The sequence below is a fragment of the Numida meleagris genome, chromosome 19, assembly GCF_002078875.1.
Source record: "Numida meleagris isolate 19003 breed g44 Domestic line chromosome 19, NumMel1.0, whole genome shotgun sequence".
NCBI lineage: Eukaryota > Metazoa > Chordata > Aves > Galliformes > Numididae > Numida > Numida meleagris.
Window position 1 is genome coordinate 9285911 of NC_034427.1, and position 18404 is coordinate 9304314.

Genomic DNA, 18404 nt, shown 5'->3' on the forward strand with positions numbered 1-18404 from the left:
CGGTGGGGCCCTCCCCGGGTTGACGGGGCCGAGAGGAGGGTGACCGGGCCGGGGACGAGCTTCGGGGCGGCGGGTCCCGGGGATCGATGGGCCGTGGGGTGAGCCGGCCCTGTCCGTGTGGTGGTGGGGTGAGCCGGGCAGCGAGGTGACAGGTGAGGAGGTGGCCCGGGCAGGGAGGTGGAGGACGCGGCCACCAGGGGTGGCGCAGCCTGGGTCACCGAGGTGACAGGCAGAGCGGAGTGGCGGACCCAGCGAGGTGACAGGCGGTGCGGTGGCCCGGGCTGTGAGGTGACGAGCGGATCCTGGCCAGGGAGGTGATGGGAAGATGCGTTGGCCCAGGCAGGAGGATGAGGGACCCGGCCACCGAGGATGGCGCAGCCAAGGCCACGGAGGTGACAGGTGATGGCATGACCCAGGCAGGCCCGAGGAGGTGACAGCAAGACGTACATCCACCTCCTCTCACAACCAGTGATACCCAGGGCATGCGGCCACCCGCCACCACCCTGTCACAGCACTGATGTGACACACAGCCCCGCTGGTCACCGGGTGGTGGTGACACCGGGTGGTGGCTCTGGCCGGGGCTGCCGCTACTCATTGTCTGCTGTGATTTTGTGTGTGTGTGTATGTGTGTGTGTGTGTGCTTTTCCCATTTGCTTTTGTGCCTGAGGATGGCCAAGGGGGAGGGACTTGCTAATGTTTTTCAAACAGAAACTTTCAACCATCAAAAGCTTCGCCCACGCCCAGAAGTAGGCACTTGGATGAAGCGCACGTAGTGGCTGGGTGCTGCTTCTGCTCCATGTGAGTGATTTTCTGCAGAAGAGCCTCGCAGGGGTGTTAAGGAGAACCACCAGCCAGCGGGTGTTGCTGGATTTGGGCGACAGGAACGATGCTGAAGGACTTTGGAGGGATGTCCCCTGCAGCTGCACGGCCACCAGCTGCACTCAGAGCGCTGCAGAGGGGCTGGAGAGGCAGCGACGTGCGTGGCTCTGTCCTGAGATCTCCACTGGCATAGGGTGGCCATCCTTACCCAGGGGTCACATCACGTGCCGGATGCTTCCCTCTTGGAGATCTTCCCGTGGTGGTGATTCCCCTTCCTCCCAAGGGAGCCTCTCCCAGTGCCCAAAAGTTCCTCTTAGTGCACAGCCCTGAGGCTGGGGAGCTCCTTTTGATGGCTGTCACCTGTGATGGCCTCAGTGTGTCCCCGCTGCCCCAGTGTGCCACTCACCCCACAGCTCACTTGCCTTTTTGGCATTACCTCCATCACGCCAAGCCATCAATTAATTATTAACAATAAGTGGAGCGGATCAATGGGTGATGCATGCTGAGGTGGCTGCTCCCCATCATACTGGTCGCAGCGTCCTGGGGCTGAGGGCACCACAGCAGTCCCTGTTGGTGTGTGTGTGCTGCTGCTGACCTGGTCTACAGTGACCGATAGACATTGACGTCTGGAATCAGCTCCCATTCTCCAGTTCATGCCAAATGTGCCAGCAGTCGGGCTGTGCCCAACACCTCCTCAGGAGGAGTTGTAATAGAATGAAGCTCGACCTGCAAAGATGCTGCAGCTGTCCCGGCCTCCCCCAGTGCATCCCAGCGCCGCTCACAGCTGGGACCTGCCAATATCTGTTTCTCCCATCACTGGCTGCAAAATGCCCCAGAATGCAATGGAAGCATGGAAAGGCGCGCGGCACAGGCTGTTGGCTGGTGGGAGCGGGTATGACTCAAAGCAAGTGAGAAGTTTGGACATGACTGAAGACAATGGGCTGACTTCTGCTCTCTGGCTCTGGGGCAATTCCTCTGGGACCCCCGGAGTTGTATCGATGGCCATGGAGTGGCATTTGGCTCTCGCTAGGAGGTCTGTTGGCTTTTATTTTTCATTTAGCTAAAAATTGGAGGGGGGGGAAAAGCAGTATTTGATGGGGAAAGCAAAGAAGTTTCAAACTTCCAGAACTGGCCAGAAAGGACCTCTCTGATGGGACAGATGTGTTCTGGGGAAGAAGAAGTGGTCAGCAGTGAGAGTGGGGCTGCAGGTCCAGGACAGGTGCGGCTCAGAGGCAATGCTCAGCTCCAGGATGGAGTGTTTGGAGGCGATGCTCAGCTCATCCCCTGCTCCCACCGCTGTCCGTGCACTACTACTGGGTGTGAACATGTGGGGTGTCATGCCCTTGCTCCCTGTGGGATCTTCCCTGCGCTGCTACATTTGTCCCCGTGAATGAGCTGCAGTTTGGGGAGAGACTGCAGAGACCTCACTTGGTGCCCGCTCCCAGAGACACTGCAGCTCTTATCCAGGTCTTCTGCCGCAGGAGTTCAAATGAGTGGAATAAATGATTCCTGTGTTCGGCACCGAATGCCAGAGAACCTGTTGCCAAGAGTGGAATTTCTCATTTGATCTGATTAACCTTTGTGTCTGCACAAACAACCCAATATTTGTCACTGGCTGAACACTTGCTGGAGGAGTTTGCCAGCTCGTCTGGGAGCATCTGGTCTGCATGCCACGCACAGTTACGCTTTCCTGCACAGGAAGTCCCCGTTGTCACCTCTGAAAGGACACCTCGAGGGACAGCACAGCGCCCCATGCTGTGATAGCAGTGCTGTGGGGCTGGGGGTCTGCAACCCCTTTTCCCGTGGCATGGGTACAGGGGAGCTGCTCCCCAAACACTGCGGTCCCACCGGGCACCTCCTGGGCAGGGTGACTGGGGTTACTCAGGGCAGCAGCTCTTTGGCTTGTGTTGAGCTGAATGATGCAAACAGGGTTTTGTGGGAGGCATCAGGGGGTGACAAATCACATCTGTGTTTTAAAAAACGTGTGCACATGGGGGAGCGGTGTTAAGCAGAGGTGAAAAGAAGGCAGCAGGTGGCACTTCCTGCAGTCACACTGCTGGTGTCTGCCTGAGCATCAGCATCACTTCCCCAGCACTGTCGATGGTCTCCAGGCTGGACGCAGCCGTAGGGGCCAGCAGGACCCACTCCCAAAGCCCTGACACCCCCATTCTGCCCCACAGGTCTCAGCTAAGTGGAGTGCGGGGGGCAAGTTTGGTTCTTCAGTGCAGCTGGTCTCTGCAGCAGGAGCCGAGTTGAGGGCTCTAGCATTGCTGCTCATTCAGACCCTGCTCATTGGTCCCCAAACCCACACTTGCTCAGCCCAGTGGTGAATTTTGTCTACATTGCAAGGGACGTTTCCAAACCAGACAGGCCTGAGCCCCTCCTGCAAGGTGCTTCCCTTGTCCTGCTGCATTGTTCCGGGCTGTGCAGCCCACAGCAATGCACCCAGGTGGCTCGCTCCAGCCAGCTGTGTTATCTCCCTTCATTCAAGTGTGAGGTTTGGGTTCGGCGTCTGAGGATACTTGAAATGAACTTGGGCAGAAGCAGCCACTCCATGGCCTTAATCCTGCTGAAGCGGAGGGGTCTCCTGCTGGCTGCTTCCGTGGGGAGCGCAACTGGGCCCTCCGCGATAATTTCTGATGTTCATTATTTATAGAGAAGCCAAATTGAATTATTAATACAGAAAATTTAGATAACATTAGCAATTCTCGGTTTATAACAGTTTCCCATTAATAAGGAAAATTGGAAATTTATCACTACATCTGTTCATTAAAACTCACTACTTTTTTTTCCTTTTGGTGTCTTAAATGAAAGCATAGAAATAAACGAAGAGGAAAAGCCATTTACTCGTTACTTCTCTGGACGAAGCCAGCCCATAATTTTTAATAAAGTCTTTGCCGTTATACGTGGAGAGGAAACCAGCCCATCATGAAAGCAGCTTTTCAACCATGTCTATGGCATTGCTCAGCCAGAGGACAGATACGCAGAAACCTATCCCGTTTCTTCCCTTTGTGGGAATGCTTCAGCTGTCAGATTTCTAATTTCCCTCCATTCCAGCAGCTCTCCTTGCTTTTAGCATGCGTTCTTCCCAGCTCCATGTGACTTCTAACGCATCCCCTGCTTGTTTCAGAGATGGCGGATTCCTATGCCTGTAAAGGTGGAAGGAAAACTGCAGGTTCCACCAAACCCAGCAAAGAGAGCAGGGCAGAGGCGAGGCTGAACCCACCAGCAGAGCTCCCCAGGCTGGGTAAGGAACCGCTTTTCTATCTCTGAACGTGGAGGGGGAGGAGGGGACGATCTCTCCCTGCATCTGTCTAACGAGATGGGTGTCTCTAAGTCTATTTATCATGGTGGTAGCTAAATGTTATGTGAAAGGATGGAAAGGCTGAAATGAGTTCAGCCATCTGCTGCCTCCCGTGTTGCACCCCCTGGATGGAGCTCCTCGGGGACTCGTGCGCTGTCGCTCTGATCGATGGCAGATTTCGCTACCCTGGCATCTCCAGACCCAAGGAGATTTCCTCCTGTCTACTTCTGAGCAGAGAGGCTTGCATCCCCTTTGTGGGGCTCACTTGTGGCTCCGATCATGGAGAGTACCTGCACCCAGGGCTGGTGGCATCTTATCAGCACCTTAGAAGTAAGCAGCCCTCATTTCAGCCCTTCCTTCTGATTTACATGGACTGAAAGCGAGGCACTGGAGTGGAGGTTGATGAAGGTACCTTGTTGCTATTATCTGGGAAAGTGCTGAAGGTGGAAACAACTATGGGCATTCCCTTTGTCAGGGCAAATAAGGCTTAATGCTGTCCCCAGCCAGCAGCTGGTCAGTGAGGGCACTGAGAAGCATCTGGACTGGGAGCTCTCATGCACTTAACTGATGTGACATGTTCCCAAAAGTTTTGAAACTTGTGGAAGTTGTAGAAAGGAGAGAAGAGGTGTCCCCAAAGCAAGCTGTGGCTGTGGGCATGCTGGGCTCCTGGATAGGGATGTGCTCTTCTGGCTGCTTTGGGATCTTCTGAATTGGGGTTATTTTGAAGCATTTAGGAGAGAAAGCAGAGAAAAATGGAGAGGAATAGCAGGTAACTGCTGTGGTGTGAGCTTATGTGGTTTTACAGCAAATCCCAGCTCATGCACAATGTGCAGTAGCTCCATTTCACCTGGAGGACGAGGTCTTTTCCTACATAAGCACATAGAAAAGGCTTGGTTTGTGGTCTGAGTGTGCACGTAAGAGCAAGACAGAAAATGCAAGAGGCATAAGGCAGGTGTGATGAGCAGATGCCCCCACAGCCGCTTTGCAACAGTTTTGAAATGAGCCCTGCAATGCTGCTCCAAAGCCTGCAGTTTTGGGGGGTGAGTCTGCAAGATCCTCCCTGCAGCTTTGGAGCAGTGAGGCTGCCTTGCAAGGACAGGTGGGTGGCTTTTTAGGATTTTTTATGTTCCATAAAGGTCACTGCTGTGCTGCACATAAAAAGCCAGCTCTTGCAGATGAGGCCTTCTGAGTTAGTGGGATTCCTGAGGGATGCAGCATCTCCAAATGACGCCTTTACGGGTACCAAAATGAAGCAAACCAACTGGCCTGGCTTCAGAGGGCTGGAAATAAATGAGGAAGTTGTCTTGCTTGCTATTTTACCTCTATCTGCTGGGGCAGAAGTCATGAAAATGGAGAGAGCCTATGGTTTTGGCAGGGCTTCTTTAGGTAACTGGATGGCTTTCTGTTTAATCTCTCTCACTTGCTGAGAAATCCAGGATTGGCTTCGGAGTGCCACCAGCGCCAGGCTTGGAGCTGAGCTCTGGTTGCTCGGGAGCTGGGGCTGTTGCTGATGCAGCTTCCAGCCTCTTCTTATCTGATTTTCACCAGGGAAGGATGTTTTATAGGTTGAGTTAGTTGAGGTTTTTAATCTCAAGTACCCTCCCCTAGCTGTTTCAGGTTTCATTTTCTGGGATGCTTTTTGGCTTGGTTCTGTTGTCGTAGCAAATGGCTTTCGTTCCCAATCCCACTCATTGAGCCCTCCCAGACCTCAGTCTGAATCTCGTGCATGAGACTCAGCATCACTTAAAGCACGGCAATGTAAGGAGCGTTGCAGCAAGCTCTCCATTCAGATGAGTCTCCTACAGCTGTGCTGACACTCTGCACACGCGCTGCTTGCCCCCGGAGGAGGAGTTGGCAGTGCTTTGATCGCCTTGCTTTTGACCAGGCAATTTTCATTCCTCTTGGTTGTTACTTTTGCTTCCTCCTTTTGAACTGTGCCAACAAGTGCTTGTGCAGGCAGATTTGTACATGCCCTAGAAGGGAGCAGGGTAACAACCTGGCCTGAGTTCCAGAGCCCTTCCTTTGTCCATGGCGTTGGCTTTTGTACAATTGCAGCCAAGCTACAAACCACACTGAAATCTATGTCAGAAAATTGCCATTTCTATTTCCTGCTATTTTCATCACTTTAGCTCTACTGCCTGACCTCTATTTTCAGCAATTGCCCTGATTTGGAATGTTTCTCTTAGCAATTGTTAGACTCTAAAGGCAGAGCACGACCGAGGGACTGAGTGGCACTGGGCACCCATGGTGCCAGGGCAGCCATGCGGCACCGTCAGCACAGCCAGGTCCTCTGGAGGAGGCTGCTTGTGCTGGAGTTCTTCTGAGCCAGTGGGGTGTGAGCTGGCTGCCAGCGCTCTGATGGTGGAGATGAACCTGAGCGTGTGTCTGGTGAGCCTGGAATTGTCCTAGTGAATAGATCCGCTGCCCAAAAGCACCTTGCCAAGCTCTCCAGACCCACGGGGTGACTGCAGAGCTCTGCTCCAGCTAGGAAGGAATAAAGTTAGGGTGTTAGAATGGATTGATTTGAGAAACTTCCTCAAACTCTGCATAGAAACCCTAATGAAAGTTGTCATGGTATTTGTTCCACTTGGCTCAATCCCTTTCTGTTGTGAAGCAGGTGAAATTGGGACTTTGCTGTCCTTGTGAGCCTTAGTGTCCAGTCTGGGGCTTGGCACAGTTCAAGGTGTTTGCGCTTGATGTGCCCCACACCACCACGCTGGGGAGCTCATGGTCTCCGTGGCTGTTCAGGAGTGGTGACAAGATTGCAACATCTGGTTGAACAGAGCAGGTTTCTGGATGGGACAATGAGAGTCTGCTGTGAGCAGAGTGTGTCACAGAGGTGTCCCTGTCACCTCTCCTCCTGGTCCAAGCCCCACCAGGCACTGCCTTACTTGTCCTTCACCCCCTGCCATCCCCATCCCTGCTGCTCCCCTTGGAAGTCAGTGTCCTCCTGCAGTTCCAGGGCAGCTCAGCCCCACTTACCGTGCAGAGTGGGCAGGGGATTTCTGTGCTCAACAGCTGGCAGCACATAGATTTCTTTTGCTAAGTAGCACAGTTATGGAAGGATTGCCATTTGATCCAAGTGGGAGTATGGCTTTCAGCTCTGCTGAAAATGCTCTATGCTTTGCTTCTGCAAATGAAAGGAGAGCAGTCTGCAAACCCCAGGAGAAGCTGAGCTGTACACAGTCACCTCCTGCGCAGGTGTCTGCAGGTGCATGGACTTTGCATTAGGTTGCAGGGAAGCTGGAATTGCCTTCAGAGGGGGATCTACATCTTGGGCAGGGCAGCCCAGAGCCAGGCAGACACCGTGGGGCTGGCTGGGCAGAGGGTGACATGTGCTACATCTGTTTGCAGGAAATGCAACCAGTGACAAAACCGAAGGCAAGAAGAAAGGACGACCCAAGGCCGAGAACCAGGCACTGAAAGACATCCCTGTAAGAGCCCAGATGTGGTCCCTGCCTCTGCCTTGCCCCCTGCACCACCCACTACGGCCAGCCCCACTCTGTTAAACCTTCCTGTCAGGTGGTTTAGTCTTCAGAGCAGCATTTTAATGGGCTTAGCAGGATCTTGGGCCCTGTATCCCCTCTGTGTGAGTGCACAGCATTGCTAAGCACTCTACAAAACCCTGGTGGGGAAAAGTACCCTCTCCAAACTCACCTTCCTGGGGCTGTTCCCAGATGAGCTCATTTCTCTTGCAGCCACCTTGGGTTTGGGTAACGATCAGGGAGCAGTGGTTGATTTATTCCCCCTAGAATCTTGCAGTTTAATTCCAGCACACCGTCGTGGACAACACGCAGAGCAGTTAGTCGTGAGGGAATGAGAGTGGTGTGATTTACCGCCCGGATGAAATGTGTGGTAGTTAAATCACCCAGGCAACTTCTGGCCTGATTTATTCCCTAGCCTGGCCAGGAGCATGCTGTGTGCCTCAGGAGGCACAGCTAGGTAAATTCTCAGGGGGAACTGAGAGCCTGTAGAGCCTGCAATGCATAGCTCCATCCCAGTGTCTCTCACAGGTGAGAGGGAGCACTGAAACCATTGGGAGGGGACTGGAAGTGGACAGGGATGATCAGAAGTCCCATGTGTGCCCCTTGCCCTCTCAGAACACACCAGTGCACCCCCAGGCACAAGGTGCTCATCGCTCAGCTGCGTCTCTCATCTCTCCTGTTCCCAGCTGCCACTGATGAACCAGTGGAAGGATGAATTCAAAGCCCACTCCAGGGTGAAATGCCCCAATTCAGGCTGCTGGCTGGAGTTCCCCAGCATTTATGGCTTGAAGTACCACTATCAGCGCTGCCAAGGGGTAAGGAGACTGGAGGGCCATGTGTCCTTCCCAGTGGCCTTTTACGTTGCTGTCAACAGGGTAAAGCTGCTCTCAGGCCTTAAACCCTTTGAGAAACATGAGATGAATATGGGGAGGGCACGGATGGGCCAAGGGCAGGCTGGAAGATGCATACAAGTGGGACAAGTGGGTCCCTTGTGATTTTGGAGGGTACGTGGACCATTGGGAACTGTCATGTTAGGGGAAGGGTATTATTACACACTGTGTCCATAACAGCATCAGAAAAATCCTGGCCCTGCTGAGGTCTGACATCCACACCCACCCTTCTCTCCCTCTCTACACAGGGCGCGATCTCGGAGAAGCTGACGTACTCGTGCTCATACTGCGAAGCTGCCTTCAGTTCCAAAACCCAGCTGGAAAAGCATTGTCTCTGGAATCACTTGGACCGACCAGTGCCAACCAGCAAAACTGAAAACAAAGTGCAGAAGACCATTGGGAAGAGCAGTGGCAAGAAAAGGTACCGGGGTGCGGCTGGGCTGTGTTGTAGTGGCATAGGGATGGCTGGAAGCCTCCCTTCCCATGATCTGGGATAGGGAGCAGGGAGAAGTGTCAGGACATTTGTCTTTCAACCCCTCTTTAAACAAGCCCTCTGTGCTTTGCCCTAGAGCTGCTGAGAGTTCAGCTTGCCCCACCATCCATCCCAAACAGGCAAAGACGGAAAAAGCCGTGTCCCAGGATCATGCTGAGAATGGCGAATGCCTGGCGGAGAGCCGGGAGAGCAAGGAGTTTCAGATCGCCGCAGCTGAGGCAATTGCGGCTGCCACCCCCACGGCAAAGTCCTCGAGTGGCAAGGATGGCGGGCAGCAGGGGGGCAGCCAGGCCTCACTGCAGGAGGAAGACCCCGAGAGGATGAAGCACAGTAAGATTAGAGCCTGGGGCTATGCTGGTTCAGGAGCCCAAGGGAGGTGGGGTCCCATGGGAAGGGTCAGGGTTCTGATCCAGTGAATGCTGCTGCAGGTTTTGGGATGTAATTAAGCCTTTTTTCAACATCCTCCTAATTTGCTCCCACAGTTTCTTGCGGCACTGTAAGTTAAAAACAGTTTGCAGCCATGGTAGAGGTATTTCTGTAGTACCTATAGGGTTGGACATGGATTGAATTACCTGCAGCCTAGCGAGCTGCCTAGTCGGCTCCTCTGTCCTGAGAGTGGCATTAAACCAGGCTGAGTGACACACATTTTCCTTACCTGTTTGGTGTCAGGAAGCTCCATTAGCACTGTGTGGCTGGCAAGTGGGGCTGGGCTGGGCCATGGTTATCCCTGGCATAGCGTGGGTTTGTACTGCTTGCAGCTCCCAGGTGAACCAGCACCAAATACTTTAGCTTGTGAGGCTCTAAGCACTGGCCAGAACCATGGCTTCAGTCAGTGAATTGGCCTTAGATATCACGGCTTATGGTTTTGTGGTGCAGGAAGCAGCATCCTGTTAGTGTTCGCTGGGCTGCCTGCTGCATTCGACAGCTCCTATGAAATATAGTGGTAAAGGCCTCCTTGGGGCGATCTCTTTTCTCCTGACGTGGAATGTGTGCACAGCCCTGGCCCTGGGACAGCTGAAATCCACCTGGCTATAAGGGTATTTGACCAAATCTCTCTCTCTGTTTCTCTCTTTTGAGTCAGGAAGGAAACAGAAAACTCCTAAGAAGTTTACGGGGGAGCAGCCGTCCATCTCGGGAACATTTGGACTAAAAGGTAATACAGGATGGATCAACTGTGGGTTGTAGCTTCTCCCTGGGACATTTCAAACCCTTTCCCCAGGAGCCCTCCCTGTGTTGGAAGTAATGTAGGAGCCACCATGCTCAGAGATGTCACGGCAGAGGAACTGGTGCCTTTGACCATAAGAGAGTTGGAAAGGAAAGGAAATGAAAGGCAGTAGCATTGTCACTGATACCAACGCTGTCTTCTCTGCTTGGGAGCCTATCCTGGAAAATGAGGGAAGAGAAGGAAGACTTAACCTGGTTAAGTCTGTAACAGAGTAATGAGCTGCTGGCACCAGTGAGCTGTGAGGCAGGCAAACTCTGGCCTGGGATGCCGCAGTATTGCCAGAGGAGAAGGATTTCTGCTGAGTAGAATGGTGACGCATCCATCCCTCAGACTGTCTCCAGTGCTGGTCGCCCACGTTACAGAAAATGAATTCAAGGGGGAAGAGACGCATTACCGGGATCTTTTCTGAGAGGAGGCTCAGAATTTGGCTGCTTCTGCCTGACAAAGCAAGAGTGAGTGGGACTGCGGTCGTGCTCCATCAGCACACCCAGCTGGGTATGGAGGGAGGAAACCTGGAACACCCCCAGCTTGAAAGCAACTGGATTCGTACTGGCTATGAAACTCATTCAACCGAGGAAATAAAACATGCGTTTCCAGGCACTGGAGGAGGCAGCACCTTCCAGTACAAGTCCTGAGGGAGAAGCACTAATGGCTTTGAAGGAATTAAACACACTTACCAAAGAGCAGATGGGATGTGGTCTCTCCGATTTCCTGTCCTCTGGCCCCTGGGAAGTCTGGGGTTGTTTCCCTTAACTTCCCCACAGAGGCACTGCCACAGACTGAAATGTCTGCTGTGGGTTCCTTGTGAATAAGCCCATTCTCCCATGGCCTACTGCCTCAAATGGAAACTGAGAGCAGGCATTTCCCACTGTCCCCATGGTTCAACATACCATCAGTAACACAACAAAGTTTGCTCCCTGAGGGCAAGGGTGCCATTATGGTCTTGGGGTGCTGTCTCTGCGTGGATGGAGAGCCCTGCCTTTGAGTCCCTTTCCCAGTTCATTGTTTCAGAGCCCTTTCTGATTTGCAGGCAGCTCAGTGACGGCTGCCATCAGCCAAGGGGACTGTGCTAGGTTTCTTCTTTCTGAGCACCTGTTGCCAGGTTACCTCTCCTCCCCTTCTGTCCTTCCTCACCTTACCAGAAGCCAGCAGGACTGAGAGAGACCTATGTCCATCATCTCTACAGTTGTGTAGAGAGCCAGTGATGAGAGGTCCTGTGGGATCTGGTGTCTGGGAACCCAGTTTGTCCTGTTTTCTAAGAGGAATCCTCAATCTTTGGAGGAGGGATTAAGCCTTTCCAGTGCGAGTTCACCAGCAGGAACATCCTTTTTATATCTTGAACTTGCCATTCAATTGTCCCTTTTGGTTTATTGTAGAATGCCCTTTTGCCTTCTCCCCAGGATGTCTTCCTCCCGGCCTCCCTTGCCGGAAGCAGCCTACCTGCTTTTCCATGGTGTTTCTGTCGTTCCTAAATTGTGAGAGTTGAGGGAAATGATTCTTTCAGTTTACAAAGCACCACAAGCTAATTATAACATTGCCTGTCGTAATTGTGGATGTGGTCCTACGCATACAGCCTTGGCAGACCTACACCTATCTCACTGTTCCTGTGTCAGAAGTAGAGATATTTTTCCTGCTACTTGTAAGTCAGTCTGATGCTATTAGAGCAAGTGCTGAACAAAAGCCTCTTCTCTCTACAGGTCTTGTCAAAGCAGAGGATAAGGCGAAAGCCCATCGCGCCAAGAAGCTGGAGGGGAGCACCAACATGGAGGAGCTGAAAAAGAAACCGCCAGGAGCTGGGGTGAAGAAGGAAGCGGCTGTGCATCTACCAGCAGGTAAGGACCTACCTAGCAGCTCGGTCCTGTGCTGTGCACTGAGCCTGCACAGTCCCCACCTGCACAGCTTGTGATCCCTGCATCCCTCGTGGTCCGGCAGCCTGTGTGGTGGATGAGTTTTCTTGCAGGTTTGTGAGGAAAAGCAGGAGCGAAACCCAGCACAAGACAAGAAATAGGAGCAGACAGTTCCTGCCTTTTGAAGTGTAGCAGGCTCACCGTAATGTCACAGCTGACATCCTGAAAGGAGTCACTGTGGGGATAGATGGGTTCACTGTAAGTGCTAGGAGTTGGCAGCCAAATCCACTTGGCTTCAGTGTGACCATAGTTCGGAGCAGCTGCTGGGATGCTGGCATTTTTATAACTTCATCTCTACGACCAATGCCAGCATATAACTCTGACTATGACTGTGTCTTCCTGGAGCCTTCAGGGTACAGTGTACAGCCTAGCACAGGTTGCTGACTTTCCCTGGGAGCTCTGACAGCAGGAGTAACGCAGGATGTGCAAGATAAACACAGCTGCAATACCTTGCACTGGTTTCAAATTCAAATAAACAACTCTGTGATCTCACAGCCATGCAAAAGCATCCAAATAAACAGACTTGGCAGATTTTATTCAGACCGGGCTTCCCTTGCAGGAAACCCAGCACAGTTCTGCTGAGAACACGGCATGAACTCTGGATCTGGGGGCAGGTTTTGGCCACACGTATCTTTTATTGTAGGCTTTTTTAAGCTGGACCTGGCCATTCAAATGAACACATGCCTGGAAGACAGCATTCCCCTAGCTGCCTGTGTGTCTGCTGGTGAAAGGAATGCCAGAGAAGCTTTCCAGGCACATGTCTGAATGGATCTGAGGCGCTCACCTTCGTTTCACTTCCGCTCATTGTTTTAGTTGGCAGAAGGGAGTTATTCCAAGCAGGGCAAGTTCAGGTGATGAGGGGCACCGTAACTCCCAGCGTGCAGAATACCAGCAGGGGTTGAAAATGTGAAATACCATGAAATGCCAGCAGGTCAGGTAGCCCCATATCAATGACCCATTGGCCCTGTTTGCTGCAGCTGCAGGAACAGTGGGACAGGCATGGTTTACACGTGCATGGTTTGTGTCCAGCTTTGGTTTGGCCCATGCATATGAAAGTATCTATCTTTTAAACATCATTTACTTCCCTACTTCAGTGCCTTTCAATGTGACAAACCAAGGCTTAGGAAAGGGATGCTCTCTGCTTGTCTCTGGGTATCACACCTCACTCCTCTCTCTCACCAGCAAATCCTGAGGACCAGTGGCAGCGGGAGATAAGTGAGAAGGGAGAAGTTGCCTGTCCAACCTGCAGCGTTGTAACCAGGAAAACCATCGTTGGGCTCAAAAAGCATATGGACGTCTGCCAGAAAGTAAGAGCTTGCCATACTCAGTCACATCTGGATTTCGGAGGGGATTGGCTGTGTGCATGCGCTGCTTTTAAATGCATATTGGTATTTCTAAAACCAGTTCTGGGCTGTGGCTGGTAGAGCACTTGCTAGTCGTCTTCAGAGAGCTGGCTGCCTCACTTTGATACGAATTCACTTGGGGATACAGATACACCTAATTCTCATCAGTTCAGAATCCCTTTGTGGTTGGGGGCTCTTGTTGCCATATCTCCAGCAGAGTTGGGTATTTCTAGTAGCTAAACGAATAGTTTCAAGGCCGGAGAGATTGTTGGGGTTGTCTCTAATCTGGCCTCCTACAGAGCCCTGGCTGCGGGATTTCACTCTGTGCCATGCCTTGCATCAGGCCAGATAAATTGTGGTTGAATGAGAGCATGTCTCAGTGAGATCCCAAGCCTGGGTGTGCTTGGGCAGACTGTTAAGATGCAGGAGGTCAGTCATGGTGCAGTGAAGAATTGTCTCTCTGCCACACCACCATCCATCAGAGCAAAGGATTGCGTCTTCATCCGTCACCTGGTGCGGTGCAGAGCCATTGCCACAGAAAGCCAACGTGGGATCAATGCCTCCCGCTTTGAAAATACTTTGCTCAGCTTCAATTTCACATTCATTTTCTGTAAATGCTTCCTCAGCCTGTGGCTCACTATTTATATGGCAGTGAGAGGCTATTATCCCTTCCAAACCGTGCATTACATAGATGCCGGGCAGCATCCTGCCTCTGCTAGTGTCCTGGCTTCAGTGGAGTGGGGATCGTGGCCATTTTATCTCCTATCTCTTTGCTTTCCAAGCAGCTCCCTAGCCAGGCAGGCTCCGCGTGGGCTGCGAGGCCAGCCAGCCTGCTGAATGCAGATCTGCGAGAGCCGTCAGGCCTGTCTTCTCTATAAATAGGCCTGTGGGTGTTCAGCCAAGGAACTGGGGCTTACACAGCCTGCCAAGCTTACGGCAAAGTGGAATAACAAGGCCTTCAGAGCCAGACCTGCCCAAGAGGGCATACCTGTGCTCTGGCTACAAGAACAGACACACCAGCCCCGGTGGATGTGCAGGCTCCAGCTGTAGGAACAGCTGTGCTACTCCTCTTTCCCATGAGGCACAGTCACTCCTGAGGTAACTGTCACTTAAGGAGCTGGGGTGCTTCACAGCATCCCTGCTGGAGCAGTCTGCAGCCCAGCAAGGACAGTCCCCATGCTCAGGGTGTGTGGCTGCAGTTCCACTTCCCAGCAGCATCTCTGCAGCGAGCCTGTGGCATAGTTTTGCCTTGAGCTACTCCCATCAGAAATGAGCCTGGAGTGCAGGCACCCTCTGCATTTGTTCTCTGCTGTAATGATTGAAGTATTTCTTAGCTGGAGTCTGCTTTCTTTCCTTAGATTTTGGAAAGGAAATAAGGGATAGGGAGGGTTGCAACATGCTTTGGCCCGAAGGAGTTGAGGGCAGGTATATTCTGCCAGCATCTCACGTGGAAGAGCTTGTTAGGATATGAACATGTCGCGTTCTTCAGTGTTAACCAGAGCAGTAAGCCCGACATTGGCTGGCACTGGCATCTGGTGAGTTAAGGTTATTTTAGCATCGACCCTTTAGGGTTCGTGCTGCGATCTGGAACAAGATTAACCCATCAGAGCAGATGTGCAAGTGAGTCATTTCCAGTTGGCTGCTGTGAGGTTTTGTTTTCAAGAGCTCCAGGATGAGGAGGAGTTTGCAGCTCCGTCTGCATTCCCCTTCAGCTTCTAGGCCAGGTTTGAGTGAATGGACTGTAGTGAAGGTGCAGCATCCTCCAGGCAGGAAGAGCAGGAACAGCCACAGCCATCCCAACACAGTCTCTCTGCTGAGACATCCTGTCTCTTACTGGTCAAAGCATTCCCCTCCTGAGTCAATAAGTTCTTGTACTTGCCCCAGCAAAAGTCATCACCCGCTTACTCACTTTCCAAATTCCCCTTGTGCATCAGTGTGTGCATCATTCAAGAGACCAAGCTGGGTCAAACAGTGGAGTAACGTGAGGCGGGCAGTGTCTGTGTGACTGTGTCCTGCAGTGTCTAAACAGTACAGACACCCAGAAAGCACATCATACACCAGCATCTGTCGTGGTTAATAGGGCTGCAGAGCAGAGGCCTCTCGCATGTCAGTCAAAGCTTCTTCTCTGTCCTGATCCTCTCAGAGGAAGACCAAGACACCAGGTCCAGATGCTTCCAGCCGGTGGGTTTAAATCTACATGCAAAATTGAATGTTTTCCAAAAATTGGGGCACATGGGTTTGATACCCAATACAACAAAGAGAAAGCTGAGCTGCAGGCTCAACCTGGGTCGGGGGGACAGGGCGCTGAATTGTTTGCTGGGTCCCACCACTGGTACTAATGCAGCAGCAGCTGCCCATGGGGCTCAGTGATGAGCAGCCCTTGGAGAACTGAAGGTGTCAGGGCCTCCATGGTGACTTGCCTCTGATTCCTTCAGCTGCAGGATGCCTTGAAGTGTCAACACTGCAAAAAGCAGTTCAAGTCCAAAGCTGGGCTGAATTACCACACCATGGCTGAACACGTCAGCAAGGTAAGAGAGCTGGGCAGCTCTCATCTCACACCTCATTTCTCCTCTCTCCCCAAAGATGCAGATACAGAAGACGAAGCAATCAACTGTCCACATTCCTTCGTCTTTACAAAGGAGGGATTCACAACACCGTCTCTGCAGTGTCCTGCATGCTGCTCAGTCCAGACGGTAGCCTTACCCTTGCTAAGCAAAACCATTCATCCCCGGTCAGCTAGTTATGCTCATGTTGATCCCTGGGAATAGAGTGGAGAACTGGAAAAATAAGACAGGAATTCTAATCCCAGAACGGGAGAAGATTCAGAGTACGGTGAGGTGGATTTTGAGTGGCAATGCTTTGCCTCCAAAACTGTGCCTGGACATCCAGGACTGATAGGTTCTGCTTTGCACAAGTCTCAAAATCCCATGTTTTGCTCTCCACCATCCACATGAGAAATAGCAACAAAATTGGTCATGAACAAAGTCTGGCAGGCAGCTATTTCAGTGCTGTGCTTAACAAGCCAGTTGCGTCTGCCTGTGAGATACCAGGGCAAGGCATAACCGTATTTCTACATGTCCCATGCTTACCAGTTGTGACTTGTCTTTTACCTGTGCATTCATCTCCTGCTCTTTAGCCTGGCTGGTGCGTTCTCTGTGCAGGAACTGCTCATGCATTTCTCAGTTAACCCTTTCAGTGCAAACACAGAAAATGCATGAGCAAATCTGGTGTTGAACAGCGAAGGCTCAAAGCAGCGGGAGACCTAGCGCGAGGTTTGCAGCTGCGGTGAGGCAGGGCTGTACCACCCACTCCTGGCACAGAGGACATGAGTAAAAGGTTGACTCTGTCGCTTCTGTTACTTCCTTGTTTCCAGCCTGTTCCTGTGGAAACCGCTGCACTTGGTGAACAGGAAGAGCGGGAAAGGCTGAGGAAAGTGCTAAAGCAGATGGGAAAACTGAAATGCCCCAATGAGGTATAAGAACAATTCCTGTTTCTTGTTCTGTGAGAAGGTAGAAGGAGCGAGCCCCAGCGCAGAGGGGACGTGTGCCCTCTGGGCATCCCTTGGTGTGCTCTCAACTTTGTGCACAGTTCCACCTTAGCTCAGCTATCCCTGTCCCTGTCCCCTTCCCATCCCTCTGGCTCCCATGAGGAGGGTGGCAGCAGGGCGGGTTGAGGAGCACTGAAGGCCAAGTTCTGCCTCCTGAACCCAGTAAGGAGCACGGGGTTGCTGGTGGTGTCCTGGGCACAGCGTAAAAATCAACCGAATGGCACCGAAATGGTGACAAGGTGGTTGCAGACAAGTCACGAACAGGTAACGGGGCCGTGTGGCTGAGGTTTGTCTCTGCAGCTGGTTTGCTCTCTGCGTAGCATACGTGGCAGTGCCTGCCCGCCACTCGCTGCTCCCTGCCCGCCGTCCGTCTGTCTGTCTGGGGAGCCCTGTCTGTTTGTCAGAGCAGGGCAGGGGACTGTTCCCTCTGCCCCTCCGTGTCACTGGGGCTGGTGATCCCCTGTGTCTCAGACGGGTTTGCAGAGCAGGACGTGTCCCGGCCGTGCCCAGATCTATGGCACTGTGACCGCTTTGCCGCGTCCCCAGCTCACCCTTCTCTTCACCCCACCTCTGCAGGGCTGCGCAGCCAACTTCTCCAGCCTGATGGGTTACCAGTACCACCAGAAGCGCTGTGGGAAGCAGCTTGCTGAGGCTGACAAGCCTGTCTTCAGCTGCCCACACTGCGGGAAGAAGTACAAATCCAAGGCTGGCCACGACTACCATGTGCGGTCAGAACACCCGGCTTCGGTGAGCCCCCCGGACACCTCCGCCGCCCGAGAAGCGGGGCCATCCCTCCCCGGGGGTGACTGCAGAGCTGCAGAGCCTGTGGGCAGGAGCGAGCCGGGCAGAGCCGGGCCGGGCAAGGCAGGTGCAGACGTCAGACTGATGTTGTTCTCTCCATTCACATTACCACGCGCATGCGTTGTACCGTGCAGTGTAGGCAGGGAGCAAGCTGCAGCCCTCTCTGCCCCTCTGAGAAAGCAGGGAGCTGTTTCTAAGTGAGGGGAGCGGCAGGCAATGCCTCTGTCCTCCAGCCAGCCCTCCATCCATGATTGCAAAACAAAGATCAGTCCATGTCCTCAGGGCCAGCTGCTCACAAGCCCTGGGGTGGCAGGATCCGTCCCTGGGGAGCATCCTTTTCTGTTCCGTTGATCCCTGCTGGCAGCACATCTGACTCTGGTAACCCTATAACTAGTAAATGGGGATATTTATACACATGAGAAGGCTGAAAGTATGGAGGGATGCCATCAGCCCGGTGCTTGGGCTGACTGGCAGTGGGAGGAGGCAGTCGTGTGTGTGCCCGTGGTCCCCAGCTTGGGGTGCTGGTGTTTCTGCAGCCCTCACCTGCACACAGGAGGTTGGCAAACACATAACCTGAACCTGAGCATCCA

The 18404-nt window shown here is 52.8% G+C and overlaps 1 protein-coding gene across 2 annotated transcripts in view; it reads left to right on the forward strand.

Annotated features, from left to right (window-relative positions):
* ZNF512B (zinc finger protein 512B) overlaps positions 7–18404 on the forward strand; it is a 30452-nt gene continuing 12054 nt past the window's right edge. The window contains exons 1-11 of one of the 2 annotated variants that reach the window (XM_021416271.1): positions 7–4066; positions 7478–7557; positions 8295–8423; positions 8747–8919; positions 9068–9321; positions 10073–10144; positions 11914–12048; positions 13306–13430; positions 15902–15994; positions 16840–16938; positions 17590–17877. In XM_021416271.1, coding sequence (XP_021271946.1) covers positions 3952–4066; positions 7478–7557; positions 8295–8423; positions 8747–8919; positions 9068–9321; positions 10073–10144; positions 11914–12048; positions 13306–13430; positions 15902–15994; positions 16840–16938; positions 17590–17877 — 1563 coding nt within the window. In that variant the 5' untranslated portion in view covers positions 7–3951. The remainder of the gene's footprint in view (positions 4067–7477; positions 7558–8294; positions 8424–8746; positions 8920–9067; positions 9322–10072; positions 10145–11913; positions 12049–13305; positions 13431–15901; positions 15995–16839; positions 16939–17589; positions 17878–18404) is intronic. The other variant, XM_021416272.1, reaches the window with a different exon arrangement.